The sequence below is a fragment of the Antrostomus carolinensis genome, unplaced genomic scaffold (genome assembly GCF_000700745.2).
Source record: "Antrostomus carolinensis isolate BGI_N321 unplaced genomic scaffold, ASM70074v2 scaffold4856, whole genome shotgun sequence".
NCBI classification, from domain to species: domain Eukaryota; kingdom Metazoa; phylum Chordata; class Aves; order Caprimulgiformes; family Caprimulgidae; genus Antrostomus; species Antrostomus carolinensis.
Window position 1 is genome coordinate 40,006 of NW_010323857.1, and position 19,122 is coordinate 59,127.

The following is a 19,122-nucleotide window of genomic DNA, read 5'->3' on the forward strand; positions in this document are numbered from 1 at the left end:
GCAGGAAGTTTTGTTGTTGGAAACGACTATAACATGTACTGTCCTTGCTCTACGTAATTACTGTCTGGTCCTGCAAGCCGGGTCCTGTTACTTGCCTCATCAAACTGACAGAGGCACTGTTCTGCTTCACTCTGTGGGCTTTGTTCAGTCCTCAGTGTCCCACACTTAGTCTCCATCCGGACTGATGCACAGTAAACAATCTTCAGGAGTCGGGTGGTCCAATGACTGCTGGGTTCGTGCAGGTCAGGGCCCATGACTAGAATGCTGACTTTGTGAACTACCTCCTTTTTTTTTTCCTTAGACAGCTTAAGATTGGAGTGCCGTACAATGCAAACAGCTTCGAAGTTTTTTCAGGTGTAAATACTCCTTTCCAAAACTCGACTTTGATGTGTTCAGGACTGCTCTGTTTCCCTCTAGGTTAGATGTAGGTTTGTAACAAAGAGCCAGATCCGACTGAGTAAATCACTTGTGGAAGTTAATTGTTCACAGTGAAATCTGGTGTGGCTCATTTTGCCTCCGTTGCAGGAAGAGACAGAGGTGGTGTGCTGGATCTGCGTTCTAAACCAAGCACTGAGGCGACTTTAATTTTGATCAGATGTCTCTCTTCAGGGCATTAAAGAAAACCTGCTCAGTAATCAAAAAGAGCCTCTTCTCTAGAGAAACGTAAGAAAAAAAAATAATGCATTTTACAGAAATAAAGTACTAATATAAAATTTCAGCTTGGTCAAATTTCTTTTGCAGGCTATCATAAAAGAAACCTACTTCTCCATATTTGGCAGTTACTGGAATCAAAGAATGATTTTTTTTTTTAATGGAAAAAAGAATATCAAATTGTTTGTAATGTCAGATATTGTATGCTATTTACATTCCAACTGCTTTTATTTACTGCTGCTGGATTTCGATTATGTTTGTGCCTTCTCTCCATCAACATTTTCAAATGCTTTTCAGAATCTGTTATGTGCTTTGATTTCATTAAGTAACAGTCTTTTATTCTTTCCTTAGGACTGAAGCAGTGAGAATGGAAACCACAAAGATTAATATGTCTCGCATCCCGCTGGTTAATGGGGGCATCGACACTACAATACTCAAGGCACACAAACCCCGTGTGATGTCCAAAAGTGGTCACAGCAATGTGCGGATAGACAAAGTCGATGGCATTTACCTACTCTACCTTCAAGATTTGTGGACTACAGTTATAGACATGAAGTGGAGGTACAAACTCACCTTATTTGCTGCTACTTTTGTTATGACCTGGTTCCTCTTTGGAGTTATCTACTATGCCATTGCATTCCTTCATGGTGATTTAGAAATAAACAAGTTTACCCCAAAGCGCGAGCCGTGTGTCAAGAATGTCGACTCTCTGACTGGGGCATTCCTCTTCTCCTTGGAGTCACAGACAACCATTGGCTATGGATTTCGTTTCATTACAGAGGAGTGTCCTCATGCCATTTTCTTACTTGTGGCCCAACTGGTCATCACCACCTTGATTGAAATCTTCATCACAGGTACCTTTCTGGCCAAAATTGCAAGACCTAAAAAAAGGGCAGAGACTATTAAATTCAGCCACTGTGCTGTCATTACTAAACACAATGGAGAACTTTGCCTGGTGATCAGAGTAGCAAATATGAGAAAGAGCCTTCTGATACAGTGTCAGCTGTCTGGGAAGCTTCTTCAAACATATGAAACCAAAGAAGGGGAACGGATCCTGCTAAAGCCAGTGTCAAGTTCAATGTTGACTCCTCTTCAGAGAGTCCATTTCTCATTTTGCCTTTAACCTTCTACCACATTTTGGATGAAAGCAGCCCTTTGAGAGATCTCACACCTCAAAATCTAAAGGAGAAGGACTTCGAGCTTGTGGTGCTCCTGAACGCCACGGTGGAGTCCACCAGTGCTGTCTGCCAAAGCAGGACTTCCTACATCCCTGACGAGATCCACTGGGGCTACGAATTCGTGCCTGTGGTTTCTCTCTCTCCAAATGGAAAGTACGTTGCAGATTTCAGTCAGTTTGAGAAAATTAGGAGAAGCACAGATTCCACTTTCTATAGTATGGACTCTGAAAAACAAAAACTAGAGGAAAAATATAGGCAAGAGGATCAAAGAGAGAGGGAATTGAGAACAATGTTGTTACAGCAGAGCAATGTTTGATTGAATGGACAAACTATTATTCTTAATCTTTTTTGCAAACTGAAAAAAACATACTCTCTGTGCTGTATGTCTGCTATGAAACCAACAGTGAAGTCTTTTTCAGCAAATAGCTTTGGTGTATAGTAAACCTATCCCTTTGTTTGGCTGAGTTGTTAATCAAGTATTTTGTAATTAGGCAGGATTTCTTTGTTCATGATAGTGACTTAGCAAAGTTGGATTTGTATTAAGTCTCTGTCTTACACCACCACTAAAAACAGACACACCATTTTCCGTTTGGAAAGTGAAACTGTATGCACTGTGCTGATTCCTTCAAATATTTATTTGACATGGTTTTACTGTGAACATGCATTTGTAGAGACAGCACATAGTACTGCTAGAAGAAAATATGCTCCTTTAAAATATGTATATTTAAAATGTATATTCTCATACCATTGAGAGAATATTGCCTTTGCAGGAATTCCTGGCACTGAAAATAAGTTGGCTGGAGAGACAAATGGTTGGATGTGGGAAGAGCCTGCAAGGAGGTGATAAACTTGAAGGAGGGTGACAGAGTAGTCATGCTGGGTGGTGAGGAAGGGAGCTTGCTCTATCTCTGCTACTCAGAGCTTGTTTTGTGATTGTTTTATGATCACTCACTTTTTTAACCTTGTTAATGCCTGATTTATATATAATAGCAAAAAGGGGACATGAGGGCAAGATACACAGAATCATAACAGTAATCAACTAAGGTTAGAGCTGGCTTTGAGACAGCTGTTTTTTATCCAGTGTAAATAGCTTGTAATAGCAGCATAATAATACATTTTACAGATTGCTTGCTTTGCTATTGACTGTATTTAATTTTGGTTAAAAGAAAGATGTGTAATGTCTGTAGACAATATTTACTTTTTCTGGTAACCATAAAGGACAAGCATTCCTTTCATCCATTTCATTTTTGGTCTATTAAAGCCATTCCATTAATAAAGGAATTTAATTTGAGCAGCTCCTGATCTCTTTGTGGCATGGGGAGAGGGTGTGGTACCTCGGGGATGTTGAAAGAGTCGAGTGCTTGCTGTAGGCAGTTGCATCCAACACACAACCCAGGGACTCCACAGATCACTAAAGTGCTCAGATAATGGGTGGCAAACCAGGTAGCAGTGGTGCTCACATAGCATGTCTATAATACATAGGTCATGTATAATAGGTCCCTTTTTTAATGGGACTTAGAAGCTATTTGTGACTCATATCACTTTGGCAGCTTTCTGAGTCGTAGACATCTTGCTCCTCTACAGCTTTGGCAAGGAAAAGCTGTATTAATTATGAGTTTTGGGTCTGTGGGCCAGATCTTGGCCTGAGATTCTCCAAGGCCTGCAGTGATGAAAGGACTTTTGGCATCATTACACTTACTGTTAATGTGCTTAGCTTCCCAGCACTGTGTGGCCTAGTGGAATGCAATTCTGCACTCTGCCATACAATATTCTATACAATAAATGAATCCAGATTGGTGGCTGAAGAGGCACACAACAAGTTGAGCACAGAGAATGAATGTCAGGAAGAAGGGAGTGAAGACTTCAGGGGGTGGTGGTGATGGTAAGAAGGGTCATGAGAGGATCATTCCTAAAGTCATTGTCTCAGCTGTGTATTGACTGTAAAACAGCTTCACCAACAGCAAGTGAGCTGGTTCTTTTGTAGAAATACCTGATAATCAGCTGATCATCTTCCCCCCATCCCCTTCCCATCCCTGGAAATAGAGACATGTCAATTTGTATCTTTCACGTGAGTGCTCCATCCATTTCAACAAACTCGTTTGTTATTACACTTTCTTGCTTGTATCTTAAGAAATCTTAGTGGATTGAGCCCTGTAGGGTACACATGTACCATGTCCCAGTGGGTCTCCATATTTCTCGAGTGTCAGATTTAGGAAGTCTTGTGGGTACCCAGCTGCAGCAATGTACTTGTGTGGGGACTTTTGTGGCAGCTATTTAGGAGCCTAGAGGCCAGGCTGCTCCAGGTTTTGACAGCTGCTGAGCAGTAAATTTTTGGGATCTTCACTTAGGGAGCTAAGGAAGCAGGTACAGACTTAAGTCCCTATGTACACCAATCCCAAGGTTAAGTCACTGTGTTCACTAGGTTGTTCTAGTCATTAGGTTATTCTGAAGAAAAAACTTCACAAGCAAAAGCCTTGGAAAGAAAAAAAGCATTACAGAAATTATTTTTTCTGAATTTTCAGTCCGGAAAGGGAAGGGAAGGGAAGGGAAGGGAAGGGAAGGGAAGGGAAGGGAAATGGTGCTTGTGAGCTCTGTGGATTTCAGGCAAAATGACAATGTTGATTGTGGCCCAGAGGCCAGAGTAATAAAATATCAAGAGAAGAGAAGAGAAGAGAAGAGAAGAGAAGAGAAGAGAAGAGAAGAGAAGAGAAGAGAAGAGGAGAGGAGAGAGAAAAATCATTGTTAAAGTCAAAGCAAATTTGATTTCATCAGATAGTGAGAGAATGTATAGTGGTATTATATACATACATTAGTACAATATATAATGTGCTGCTATTCATTCATTCCAACTTCAGAACACTGTTTTACTCTGCAACGAGCTGTACTTTTCATTCATGCTTTCATGCAAGCATAACTTCCATTGCTCTATCTGCAAGTTAATAAGAGCAGAAGTGGCTTTGGAGCAGCATGGTTAGCTGCAAAGTACTGAGCTGCAGTGGAAAAATGTCATGACATGTGGTTCTGATATGAATCACCAGCAAACCAGAACCTCTATAAACACAGCTATAGTGATTTACCTCGGCTGAGGACTGATAGAGAACCATAAACCATAAAGACCATGGCTGTCTCAAAGCTGCCTTACCCATGAGTAAGGACTGTCCTGCCCACATGCTGAATGAGGGTGAAAGAGCCTTTTTGTCTGCTGATTGCTTGTCCTGAGGCTGTCAGGGCAGAGCATTCACAACTCCAGCAGGTCAGGTCCCTACACAGTTGTCAGCAACACCTTCTCACCCTTCTCCCTGCCCCACAAATGGAAGATACCACTTTGGGAACCACTGAGTTGGATGATTATACTAGTCTCCAAGATGTACTAACTTTATGAATAAATCTGAATTAAAACTGACTCTAAAATTTCAGGGACTAAATAAAGCAGTGGAGACCCCTGTCGCTGTGTGCACTAAGTGCATGAGTATGTTTGTAAAATAAAACCTCCATTCCAGTCACTAGATCATTCAGAAGAATATAGTCATGGTAAATTAAAATTTATTTTTTAAATTTGCTGAGGAATATGACATATTTCTCCTTCTTTTCTTTATGAGTTATCAGTGAGCATAACATTTTTAGAGTTTTAGTTATTTGGACGTGTACAGCACACAGCTGAATGGGAACTTATTTCAGATCATGGACTGTTTCTGAACTATTTGCTTTGGCTTTGGCTTCAATACTTCATTGTTCTTTTTTTTTTTTTCTCTTTTTTGATTTTTTTTCCCTATAGAGGTAGGTGATTGAAGAAGCATAATTTCACTTCTGTTGCTTCCTTGCAATGACTTAGGAAGGGAAGAAATTAACCCCCAGAGACTGCAGGCTGACTGTGCCAGAGTCAGATCCACCATTCTTTAAAAATGTTTCACCTCATCTTCCAAACTGATGACAATGTTTGTGGAAAGCCAAGAATTTGACAGGGGACTAGAGTGGTCTCCGGAAAAATGTGGTTCTTTAATTTTCTGAATAGAGGTAGGAGGGCAAATAGTCAATAGGTCTAAAAGATACTGGAGGAGGGGGTGCAGAATGGAAAAACAGAGAGGAAAAAATCCTAATCATACACACTCATATGCATCCATATGAACATTTGCAACTTCCATAGGATGCCAGGTTAAAAAAACAAAAAACCAAAAAAACAAAAAACAACAGAACAGCTCTCAGATTTGCTGAGGTGACTCAAAGGACTGGAAAAAGCGAATGCAAGTTCTGTATTTGAACAAATGTTCCTAAAGACCTCTGAATGTGTTTGCTCAGTATTACTCTGATGACAGCCTGATCTTGAAAGGGAACAGGTAAGACTCTATCAAATCTGTGATGGAGAGAAGCTTAAAAAAGCATAATGTGTGCTCTAGCTCTTGCTTATTCATTGCTAATATAGTGTTTGGCTGCAAAGCAGTCATGTCCTGGTCACCCTCATGCTGTTGGGATTACATGAATAAAGGAATGTTACCCTGATTTGACTGCTCAGCCTTCAGCAGACACTCTCAGCAAATATTAGATTACCAGAACAGAGCCCCTTTTAATGCAGTAGGTACTTGTTGAACATCCTGTACCTATATGGCTTGAAAGAGCTTTTGGAGCATTTCCAGGACTTCATATATTCCTTCAGCCGGGACTGTTCAGAGCTACCCTGTCCTGCGTTAGCACACAGTACACAGTGCAAAGCAACGTCATTCCACAAGTAGCACAGCATACATATGCTTTTTGCATCTCTTAACAATAAATTCTACAATGGTCACTGTGCACGTCACCATATCACATGACTGTTAAATTCGTTCTTTCTTTATTATCCCCTGTAAATATTTATCCAGACAAAATATGACATGATGACTGACATTAGTGATACTAAGAGCAAGAAAGTGTTTAAGGACATAGGATTTATGTCTCTGACAGACACGTTGCCCTGAATCCTTCATAGCTGACAGAGACTGTACTGCTCTTCCTGCCTGCTCCTCTCTTCTCCCCAGGATCAGTATCCTCAGGGCCAACAGGAGAATGGAGCATTGCCTGGCACTACTGAGGCTCCAGTCAAGATTCAAATGTGTGGCAGGCTCTGAGGAAATCAAAACCAGCTCATGGAGGTAGGTTGGTGCTAAGATCTTGCACTGTGGAGGTACAAGACGTGTTCTGTTCTGCTGACTTTCATGCAGAGCAAAAGTGTCCAATGAGGACAGCAACAAAAAGCTGTCTTCGGCCACCCTCACTGTATATCCACTCTCTCTTGGGAACATGCCAGCCTCAAACTAAAATGCAGTGAGTCTAAGTTGCTATACATTAAAAAGGACTGAGGTGTCTCAGGAAAAGACTTAGCAGAGGTCAGATTGCTCTAGTACTCACTAATGGCTTTTGCAGTACAAAGTTTTAACCTCCCATAGACCTATTTCAATGTCTTTTCCCTTCTACAGCTCATATTAAGCATCTAATTATCTAACACTGGTTAGGATCATAATTTATTTATCTTAGCTTTGCAACAAAAATATATACTTGAATCATAAGCAGAGTAAGATTTCACTTAACAACTGTGGTTAAACAACAATTTTCAAGTTAGGGAATTGTTATTCATTCTTTACCCAATGAAATTGGTAAAATGGTCTGTGAAATGTACCCTTTGCTATGCTCCAAAATAGGAAATATCTCAAAATAAATATCAAAGACCAAGATCTGGAATGAATTAGGTGATTCATGCTAAATGGTCAAACTCACTAGTTATTGGAAAAAAAACAGATTGTTATTTTCAGAAAAAAGTATCATAAACGCTACCCTGACGGTAGACAAAATAAAGAACACTATATACCACAGTTAATTTTAAAGCTGTAGATGTATAGCTGCTTTCTTGAGAGAAACAAAGGTTTAGGCAATGTTCATTTCCCAAAGCCTGTCCAACTGATACTCGTGTGACAGAATCACTCACTTTAGTCTCAGTGCAGTACCATCAGGTGTCTGGGGAAGGTCAGAGAAGAGATTAAGCATAATTCCCAGAGAGATCCCCATGTTTCTTCCTCCCTCCCTCTCTCCTTTGCTTTTTTCCATGGATTCATTTTGAGATAATATATTCTGTACACTAAGTGACCTCAAATAGCATTGAATAACAAATGGCATCCCTACAAGTTCTGTATGAACATGAAGCAACACAAAAAGCTGAGGACTTGAGTGGATATTGTGAAAGTTTATGGCTGGCAAAAAATAGGGAAAACACCAAAAGACAGACAAGAAAAAGCGGAACAGATAAATACCTTATCTAAGTATGTAGCACTTTAGAACTGAGACTTGCTTTCCTCTTCAAATAAATTGCACCTAAGTATAAGGTAAGTTGGGTTTTTTCCCTAGAAAATTGCCCTAAAATAATATTTTGACTTATACCTGGGTGAACATGATAGCTGATCTTTTCTCCTTCAACCAAGGTGCTTGAAAGCTAGAACAGACTCTCAAAGCTTACGTTTTGGAAACCAGAAATGGTTGAGTCTTCCAGCTGATATGTTAAAAAAAGTTTAGTGAGCTGTGAAATGTCTGTTAATGAAACAGTGATTGCTTTATCCTGGCAATTTTATTTATACTAGCCTCACAAACCTGGGCAAATCTTTCTTTCTGAGAGGAAATAAGCAAGACGAATTTATTCCCTGATAGAATTCTGCTGTTCCCCAGTTCTACAGAAAAAGAGAGCTTGTCTGCACATGGAGTTATTCCAGAGCAATAGTTTAACTCCAAGTAATTCAGTCCGGAGCGATAGTACACATGGACATTGTGAGACTGGAATGTGGGTGTCTTTCCCTGCATCAGCTTAACCGCCTTTTATGACCAGTTCCATCAGAAATAAAAAAGAAATAATTGCATTGCCACATGACTTACTCCATTCTACCACTCTCTCACTTTAAACTTACAGCTTCTCTTATTCCAGATGCATTTATTCACATGTGCAGACAAGCCCCAGACTGCAAGGAATGGTTCCAGTTTTGCTCATGGAAGTGGTCCTTCCCAGGAATTCTTTCTGGGTGTTAATGTCACTGAAATCCAGAGGCCAAATTCTTGGCTTCACGGTTCCTTTTCTGCAGCAGCCTGGCGTTGTAAAGAGGCCATAAACCTGATCCAAGAAGCCAGCTGAACCTTTTCTCTGGCACAGAGAGAAGCACCAAGATTAGGCTATTTCCCCTGGAAAACTGAGGCTCATTTTGTTAAAGAAATGAAAGTGCTGTAATTAAATTTTACAACTCCTATAATAAGCCCATTATCAAGATTGTGACAATACATGAAAAAGCTTTAAACTTCCAGTAGTTTCATGCTAACCCAGAAGAATTTGAGCCAACTCTAACTCTGTTTTGTGATGATCAGTTGGTGTCAGATGCAGGTTTGTTTAAATATTATGTTTTAGAACCATAAATTTGGCTTGTTAACTGGAATTTGAACTTAGACTTTATTGTTAATCCATGGTGGACTTTCATATTCTGAAAGTGTCTATTTTAAACCTGCTATCTGATATCACCATCCCATCACCAAGTATACATCTCATACCTGAATACAGTTACTAAATAATAGTAACTCTGCCTATTTTGCTTTTGCTTCTCTTTAGAACAGGAGGTTCTTTAATGCTTTATTAAAGCAGCCAATGATGTGATCTACTGTCATTCCTCTTCACAACTGGGAAGCTGTGGCTCAGAATAGCAAAACAGCAAGGGTAACCAAGCAGGTCAAAATTGGAGGTAACAATACCAGATGCCAAAGCTGGAGACCTGAGTTTTAGTTCAATGAGGACACAATTAGATCACATTAGGCATGTAAACATTTTTAATACATTTGATGCTACCTGAGAAGTGGCATGTGTCAGATTTTCTATCTCATCAACCTGTCATCGAGGAAATAGTTCAAATTCACATTGCTAGTTGTTCATTAAGATGAACACCACTGTTACTGGCAGAATTTTTGTTCTCCTCCTCAGTTCTCTTGGTCAGCCCGTGCTGCCATTCCTGCCTGTTAGGACAACTTTTCTGTTTTGTTTTGTTTTGTTTTGTTTTGTTTTGTTTTGTTTTGTTTTGTTTTTCCTATATGTCTGCTTAGTCTCCTTCTCTACTTGTCCTCCTTCTCTCACAAACATTTGTTGTGCTGAAATGGACAAGTAAAAATCCATTTATTACCTCAGCCTGTCAATAGCAAATGTGGATCGCTGCTGCTGAGACCTGTGGCTCCATCTCCAGACCCAGTATGGACAGGATACAGATCTGACTGAGAGCCATACAGGTGAATGCACCCTGAACCTGTCCAGAGATGCCATCTGAGGCACCCCATCAAGTGACTGGGAAGAAGAGCTTATGAAGAGCTTTGTGTTTCATTTTACTTTCTCCACATTTCTTTAGTTATGTGATGACTGGAGTCACTGCATTGCTCACATGCACTTTCTCTACCCAGCTTTGGACAGTATTTGACAAGAGCAAACTCTGCAACTTAATGCTACTAACTGGTGGTTAAAATGGATGATCTGGCTCTCCATCATCCTTCTCCTACCTAACTTCTGGCAGAGAGCTTTCTTGGGAAAATTGTGTTCACAGCTAGGTTTAGAAAACAGACAGCTGGTGCAGGGCAAGAATATGTTATCTTATAACCACTTCTTTTCTGCTGAAGCTTCATCTAAAATAGCTTCAATTTTCAGGGAGTTACTGAGCGATTTCAGGGGGTGATGGAATAACACACTAGAGGGAATTAAATTGCAAACAAACTAAGGCGCAGGGCACTAAGTGGAAATATTCTAAATGTGAAGACACCAGCTCCAAATGTGGGCTTGGGTTACAGAAATAAAGCATTTGCTGCTAGGGATGCATTTCCAGCCCTGCTCCTGGGTCAGCACATGTCACAACACCAGATATGTATGTGTATGGTGATCTGCAGTATAACTAATTCAGTTGTTGGCAAAACACGTGGTACATCAGACATGATCTGAAGTCCCTTGAAGTCAATGACCCTTTCCATTGACTTCAAAGGACTCTGGATCCATGCTGCAGGGATGGAGAGCCAAGCTCACTGCTGGAACAAATGATGACAACTCCACAGAAGCCAATGTATCTCTGCTTGTGCCAAGCATGAATCTGTCCTATAAACTTTGCTCTGCAACAATCAGAAGCTGTGTAATTCATTCAGTGGTTCAGAAAGTAATTAAATTTTCATGACCATCAGCATATCGGCTATGTTATGTACTCGATTATATTTTGACTATATGAAATAGTTCTTTTCCACAAAAATTTATTTAAATTCTCCTTCTTTGTTGCTTTTTTTTTGCTGAAGCAGTCATGGTTTGTTCACTCTCCTTATCTAAAATGCTGCTTAATCTTTGAAGTTTTTCTTTTCACACAGTGGCAATGTCATAAAATTGATTGTATGACTATAAGTCTGGTTTTCATTTACTAGAGTGCTGATAGAGGAGAAATAAAATCACATGACTTGTAAAAGAGTACAGTGGAAATAACTCTGGACGTTACTAGCTCTAGTAAATGTAGCAGTAATTCTGAACTGGCTTAATACTAGCCATTTTCTGTTCAGGTGTTTGAATTCAGAGGAGACATTCAAAGCCTTGCATTTTGTCTTCTCTTTACTAGAAGTTCTTCGTGATAAATTCCTTGCTCAGTGATTCATGCAAGACAGTAATGTAGACTGTAATGGCAACGTTTATTGCTGCAAGACCACACAGAAAAAAATAATAAATAAGAGAGTGTTATGGAGTAGGGTCCGGTATTTCTTCCTCTTTCTGTTTTATTTAAGACCATAGGCTGATTGCTTGTTTTATTGGATTTGTTCATATTAGCAACCTGATAAACGAACATCATCTGTGGATTGTGGCAAATGAAATGCTCTACAGATTTCCATCCCTTTTCAGCCAGCTGAATGAATAGCCTTAATCCAGATAACAGATGTCAAGTAGGGTATAGCTTTTTATGAACACATAAAACATATATGAAAAAAATATACATTTCATGTTGGCAAGGGGAGGCAGTGAATGCAATCTGGGCCCAAGAGCACTTACAAGCTTTGTGTTAGCATCAGTCTAGGCAGGAGGAATTTTGTGGTAGTGCAGAAAAGTGGCATTTATGGAGAGACAAAGGAATATCACACCTTTTCATTCTCGTTTGTTCATTTGTCTTTATAAGCACCACCAGTGACTAATGAGGAGGAAAACCCTATTAAAAATGCTTATTGCACCTGCCTCCTTCTTCAGTTTGGAGATTTCTTCCCCATCAGGCAGACAGCAGCCCCAACAATAGTTAATCTGGCATTTGGCACATCTAAGGGGTCTGTGGTGGAGGAAGGAACAAGTTAGTGATGGGTGGAAATCTCTGATAATGCCAATAAAAAACTAGCCCAATTACTTTTTGTAAACATGATCATCAGTAGGCTGGTAACAATTTAACAGCCGTATAAGGAGCTATGCTAGAGTGATTAGGTTTAATTAATATAGAGTCATTTATCAGAAACAAATGATTCAGCTTGGCAATTTGTCATTTATGTCTTCATGAAGGGGAAGGTACATGCTCCAGCATGGCTGTGCATCATTTCCACTGCTTCCCGTTGTTTGCGCAGGAGCGAGGCCTCGATTGTTTCCTGGCCACTGTACTGCCTGCAACAGAGCTTGCCAAAATGTCACAATGATAAATGTTTATTTTTCAGAAATGAAAATACTTTCAGCCTATTAAGAGTTTTCACAATTGTAATTGCAGTAATATCAGTCTATCCTGGAAAGGCTTTAAAGGTTCGCAATTCAGGATAAAATCTGTCTCACGTTTCACCTATGCCATGAACCATGCTGTCAACATTTCTGTCACCTGTGAGGTAGGCACCTACGTGGACATCCTACCATGAGGTAGGTTCTGTGTGACGGTCACTTCTTCAGGAGTGCAAAACATGAGAACAAATAGGCGGGGATGGTTTGGACATTGTACTGAATGTCAAATGTAATTTAAATCATGCTACTGAAGGTGGACACGTAGTCTCCCAGAATATGGGTTGGGGTATGAGTAGTGACATAATCCTGCCTGCAGTCTTCTTCTGGCTGTTGGCATGTGGGTGCCGTAAGCTCTACAAGAGCATTTTGGCCTGCGTGACCTGGTGGCTAGGTGCATATATGGGCTTTTGCTGCTGGCTCCTCCATTTCACAACCCAGTGATGGCATTAAACAGCCAGCTCAAGCCTTTGCCTCTTCAACCACAATCAATTCTCCACTTGTCTTATTATTTTCCTCCAAGGGTAAGCATTACATCAGACTGGCTTTGACAACAGCAGTAATCAGTTTTTGGGCTGAATGCAGCTCTCACAAGCCTTTCTAACAGCAGTTTGATGAGACTAGTGAAGTCTCATCTGTTTAGGAAAAGCCCCCCGAGCACAGAGCGGTGTTGGGAAATATTTTTAGTGCCTGTGATGAGTCGGTTGGAATTTCTAATCTGCAGCTTCCCCACAGCTGCAGGCACCCCTCCAAAATGGGTCTGTCTTGAGGTATTTATAACGTGTCTGTCACCAGGGTAGCCAAGCACCACATGGAAATGTGGCACCCAGGTTTGCAGCTGATGCAACTCATCATCGCTTTGTCTCTCTCCCAGGTTCCCCACCCTGGCATGCTTCCCAGGACATTCGCTCCAAAAGAGCTTGTTACAAATGTTTGCTCCTCTGAAAGCTCTCATGGGAATGATGGGCAAGCCTGGCACCTGCTGCACTGCAGTGCAGTATCCCCTCCACAGAGAAAAGGCTTTTAGTCAGGGCTTTAATTTTTCTGTTCAAGAGTTTGGGCTAGCATGCAAAAGACTTTGGATGCAATGGCAAACAGCCACATTTAGCTGAACAGTATTTATACTAGCTCTTCAGACTCTTTCTGAATTCAATTTCAGTGTCTAAATCTACTGGGCTTGCCAGGTGAATACTTTGCAAGGATCACAAGCCAATGTAGAGGATTGCACTTGGTCTGACAAAGCCATGAACTATTTTCTCCTCTAATCTCCTTTCTGACTGATTCTGAAGGTACTTCAACCTGAACTATCTACCTAACAGCCTGATCAGCCATTTCCTTTTCATTTGGTCTGCAGTTTTCATCCTTTCCTTCTGTGCTGCCCAATATTTACTCCTAGGAGAGTAATCTTATCTGAAAGATGAAGTTACTGCTTCTCAAAGTAAATATGCAGCTTGGAGTGCTAGTAAATTATCTGTAAAGTAGTTGATAAAGGAAAATCACTCCCAAGCAGTTCTGGTCTGATCCAGATCTGAGGCCAAGGTAAAGACCTGGGACTCCAGAAAGCAGCCAAGGAATTTGAACATTTGTGCTCTCTAACTGGAGTATATGTCTGAAATGGTTGCTAGGCAAACTCACCCAGTACTTCCCAAACCAGCTCCACCACTGGGTTTCATACACACCTGCATGTCTGAAGTTTGACAGTTTTGCAAAATATGTTTGGGAAAAAACACTCTAAGTGGCATTTAGGTTAAAAACAGCTGAGAATTCAGGTGGTAACAGGCATCCCTGGGCAGTGAGGCAGCCTCGTGCCCACCCAGCCACTCACTCAGCCCACCTAGTAGGGCTCAAGTACAGGGACTTGCTGAATTTCAGTGGCTGGGTAAGCCTTTTGTGTTAGTCCTCCAAACAGGATAGAGTTTTTACCTGCTTTGATAGTTCTCTCCACTTTGGCAGATGTTCATATGTCATATTCTCCTAGAGGTGCTCAATCCAAAGGATGGGAATCTCAGAGAGAAACTGCTAACACTCCCTTTCTTTTCTCCTCCCTAAGGTTTCAAACCTGAAGAAAACAGGTCTGCAGTGGACTAGCAGCAGCCCCACTAAGGCTCCCTGCTAGCTCTGCCTCTTGCACATTTGCTGAACCCTGTAGTTACAGAAGGTTACAAATACAGAGCTAGATTCTGCCATTCATTTTCCATGTTTTCCCTAGAGAGCAGCCTCATTGACTTCCAAGGTATTACCCACAAAGCAAACAACTGCTTCCACTCATCTGGCCCTCAAGACCCATGTTACGTGCTTGCTTTACCCACACACAGCTCCACAGAGACTATCACAAACCATGGAAAATTCCAAAATTTGCCTTTGGAATTCCTGCGTGTTTTGAACAGGGGAAGGAGCTGGGGCTGCATCCAGATTAAGTTTAGATTTGGTTTGTGGCTCAAAGCTGACCCAGGACAAGAGTTCATAATTGAGGAGTGGAAAATTCATGGATTCATCTGATGAGGATTCTTACCAAAACAGCTGCTATCGTTGGATTTGGGGCACAAATAAAGCAGAGCAGGACACAGAGTATACCCCTCAGCATCCACTGATTTCCATGGCATGACTAGGAGACCTTGCAGTCAAGCCCTAAAACCAGCCTATGTGAGCCTTATGATTTTCTATTTCTTATCCTGAACAGTACCCACTGAAACTGGTTAGCTTGTGGGGATCAAAGCCCTGGATGTTGGAAAGATATTGTGACTTCTAGCCTCCATGTGATACCTAGACTATACCTAGGACTGGGCTTTGTCTTAATCTAGCTGGAGCGGGGAGTGCACTTCCACTGCTATGGCTGATGGAGGTGAGCATGCTTGCTCTATTGGCCAGGGCACTAGGAATGAGCTAAGGGACTTGTGCCAGCTGGCAGATTTGTACTGTAAATATGTGTTGCTGCTTACTCTTTGAACTTGATTGTACAGTAGTAGAGCTTAATAGAGGATGCTTATCATGAGAGCTTTTTGTTCACTTCTGGGAGGCCTTCTTCCCCAACATGATGTTCAACCACACTATCAAAAAGAAGATGGGGTCTTCAAAACTAATGAGGGTGGCATCTCTCTTAGCTTATAAAGGAAACACTCTTTTTGGCAGGAACAACAGAACCTGTCCACAGACCAGCAGGGTCAGATGAAACATGCATCAGGTCCTCCTAGCTGATGTGCTCCAGCATCGCTAGAAACAAAGCTGTTTGCTCCTTTATCAGTGCAGCACACAGCACCAGTTTTCCATTCATTCCGATACTGATCCAAAAGGGAAAGAAGCCAAACCTTTCACTTTTCCACTGTTGTTAAAGAACTGTTGTTAAAGCATTTTATTTGGAGACTCTGAGTACATAATTGTTTAAATTCTTAAATGAGATTCCTGTGCTGCCAAAGATAATCCATTCAGAAACCACAGATCAGGCCATTAGAGATCTTAAGACTGGTATAAACATCATGAGACTTTATGTGATAGTTTCACAAACAAGAAAGTATATATTCTCTTTCTTTCTTTCTTTCTTTCTTTCTTTCTTTCTTTCTTTCTTTCTTTCTCTCTCTCTCTCTCTCTCTCTCTCTCTCTCTCTCTTTCTCTCTTTCTCTCTTTCTCTCTTTCTCTCTTTCTCTCCTCTCCTTCTCTCCTTCTCTCCTTCTGCCCTGGTCCTATTTGTCTCTCTCTCTTCAACTCTCTCTTTTCCTCCAGGATTAATATTTTAAATCTTTTCTCTGGACCATTAGAAGTAGAGAAACTTGTTTTTCTGTAGAAGGTGAGACTGAACTTGGTTCTAGAACATGAAGTTTTCTGAAAAACTCAAATATTGGGATACTTTTAGTGCCAGTACAAGAACCTTCCACACTGATCTGCCCTAGGAACTCTACATAACCAAGGGAACTAGCAAAGTTTCCACTGGGATAGAAGCTCAGATGCATGCTATTTATTTCACTTCTTTTTGCTTCATACCTGGTGACAGCAATTTCATGGCTACTTTTATTACTATTCATTGTCTATACTAGAGTAACATCTACAAGCCCTGGCCAAACTCAGGATACTCATACATGCTATGAGAAGCAGCCATTAACCTCAGAAGCTACAGTCTTAAAGGACAAGATGAACAAAGGGAGGAAGAAATGAGAGATTATCTTTCCCTTCCCCCCTCACAGACAGACACTGTGTGCTCGGCAATTTGGAGTGGCTTTCCCACGCTATCTCAGGAAGTCCATGGCAGAGCTCAAAACTGAACCTAGACACTGATTTCCAGGAGAGTGCCTTATTTGCAAAGCCTTCCTTTCAACCAAAAGCGAGAGAAATTAGAGCAGTAACATTCAGACAGCAACCTGAGGTGACCTGTCACCAGATGAGCTCTCATCAGGTTCTGCTCTGCCTCTTTGCAGCCACTGCCTGTGCAGAGGAGGCACCCAGGGCAGTTGGACTCCCTGTTGGGCCAAGGTGGGGGTCACTCGCTCAGGTTTCCCCAGGAGCTGAAGGGCATGTTTCTGCAGCACAGACCTGAGCAGGCAAGCTGTGACCTGAGGGTGACTTCAAGACTTGTCCTGCCACACAACACAGGGAGGTACCACTGGTGCTGATGCACAGCATGAACTGCAGTGCTCGGTCACCCCCATCCTCCCAAGGGCTCCCTGCACTGTCTGAAGCTCTGGCTGGCTGCTGGCTCTCAGGTAGCTCATTTTGGTCCAAGAGGAAAGAAAAACATGAACAGTTTCGCTTACTGTAGCATGACGGGAACAAAGGAACAAAGTACACTATTCTTGAAAGTCAACACTTTACAGAGAAATATCTCAGAGCTGGCAGGAATACTACTTTGATTAAAAATAATCAGTTTGCTGGTAAACTTCCTGTATTTTAAGGAATCCATCTGACCTTATCAGAACACAGACTGGGGGTGCTGAATTACCTTCAAATACCTGGAAAACTACCTATTGTAAATAAATTTTATGACTCCCAACTATATATTATTAGGTAATAAACTTAATGGCTTTATGAAGGTTATTAGGAGAAACTGTATAAACTGTATCAGAGTCCAGGAATAGGTATTGTATGTTTTAATTTAAAGGAGTATGTGGAAAACGAAACCAAGGAAGTAACCTACCAGTTTTCTGGATAAGGTGATTTAAGATTATAAAAAAAGATAGTAGGCAGTGCTGTTGGGTTCAGAGGTCTTGAAAATTAAAAATTATATATCAGTGGAGCCTGGGATCAAAAGGAGATTACAGAACTAAAAATCTTTTCCGGTGGGAGGTAAGAGGATGGGTAAGGACAAGCGAGTAACAGGTTTGCTTTTGCAAAGGAAGAGGATGGGATGGGTCTCCCCAGGACCAGGGAAGGGTCAAGCCTTAGGAAGGGGCTAGAATCAGGTTTTCTGCTTTCTCTTTTCTCTGAAGTGGAATTGATTTAGGTAAAAGTCATTGACTCCATGGGTTGTGCCTGCTACTAAAGAGCACCACCACCTTCCTGGTGGGACTGAAGTCAGAGCAACTGACATAAAGAAGCCCAGCTGGCCGGAGTGATGTGGGCAATGCAGAAAGTGCCTCAAACTGCAGCTGGCAGTGCCTGCAGACCTGGGAGGCCTGGAGAAACCTGGGGGATGCCCCCTCCGTCCCCAGCACAAGGAGGGCTGGGGGTAAGGGCGAGGGAGAGGGGTTCAGAAAACGTATGGATGTCTCTGGGTCAGAGAGGAAGTTCGTTTCCTAATTCTGTCAGCCATGGGTCTGTACCAAAAAATATTCCTCTTCCAGGTGCATCTGATGGGCCAAAGCATGCTCCCTGTGACCCTGCACCCCAGCACAGACCTGCCCCTGCCATTGCAGCTCCAGGGGCTGTGCTGCTCCCTGTCAACATGGCCACTACAGCTGGGCCTTGGCAGCCACACGGCTTCACCTGCTGCCCCTCTCCTCACCACCACCCCAGGCACGAGCTGCTGCCATCACTGGTCACACAGCTCTGCCTTTCGAAATAAGAGAGGTTTGTTGTTTACTTTGGAAGGCATTTACGGCCCCTTCTGTTATTGCAGATCACATACAAAGGACAATCTTTGTCAGTTTTTCTCTGATCCCTACTCAGATATTTTTCCAGGGCTGATACCAATCTTGCTGGCTGCTAATGCAGGTACCTTTTCCTTCCTGCTCTGCCCTCTCCTTTCGCATGGTTACTCAAGGAAAATAAATTATTTACAACAGAGTTTGTCTTTTCAGCATTGTTCAATTTAGTAAGAGGGCTCCTGTTTAAAGGCCAAGTCATGCTGCTCTGTGGACATACTCCCTGGACTTTGGTAGGAGCCACAGTAATGTAATCTGGTTTTATTGTGTAAATGTGCAGATATTTTAAAAACCTGTTTTAATTCTCTTAGAAAGGCTCTGTAGGAGTGGTCATAGGCCAACTGATGGAGGGTAACACATCTTGTATGCACACATGAAAAAAAGTTCTCTGATCCGGAGCTGAAATAGTCTCAAGGACCTGGTGGAGATCACACACCATCCCGGGCTGAGCTCTGTGGGCACTATCTCTGTGTTGTTTCATGGGTTT

General features: G+C 41.7%; 1 protein-coding gene across 1 annotated transcript; it reads left to right on the forward strand.

The window, feature by feature from the left end:
• Positions 1–595: 595 nt before the first annotated feature.
• Positions 596–2,145, forward strand: KCNJ15 (potassium inwardly rectifying channel subfamily J member 15). Its single transcript, XM_010170709.1, is given in 3 exon segments — positions 596–663; positions 1,003–1,709; positions 1,712–2,145. Coding segments are annotated over 3 exon segments (1,209 nt in total).
• Positions 2,146–19,122: the final 16,977 nt, after the last annotated feature.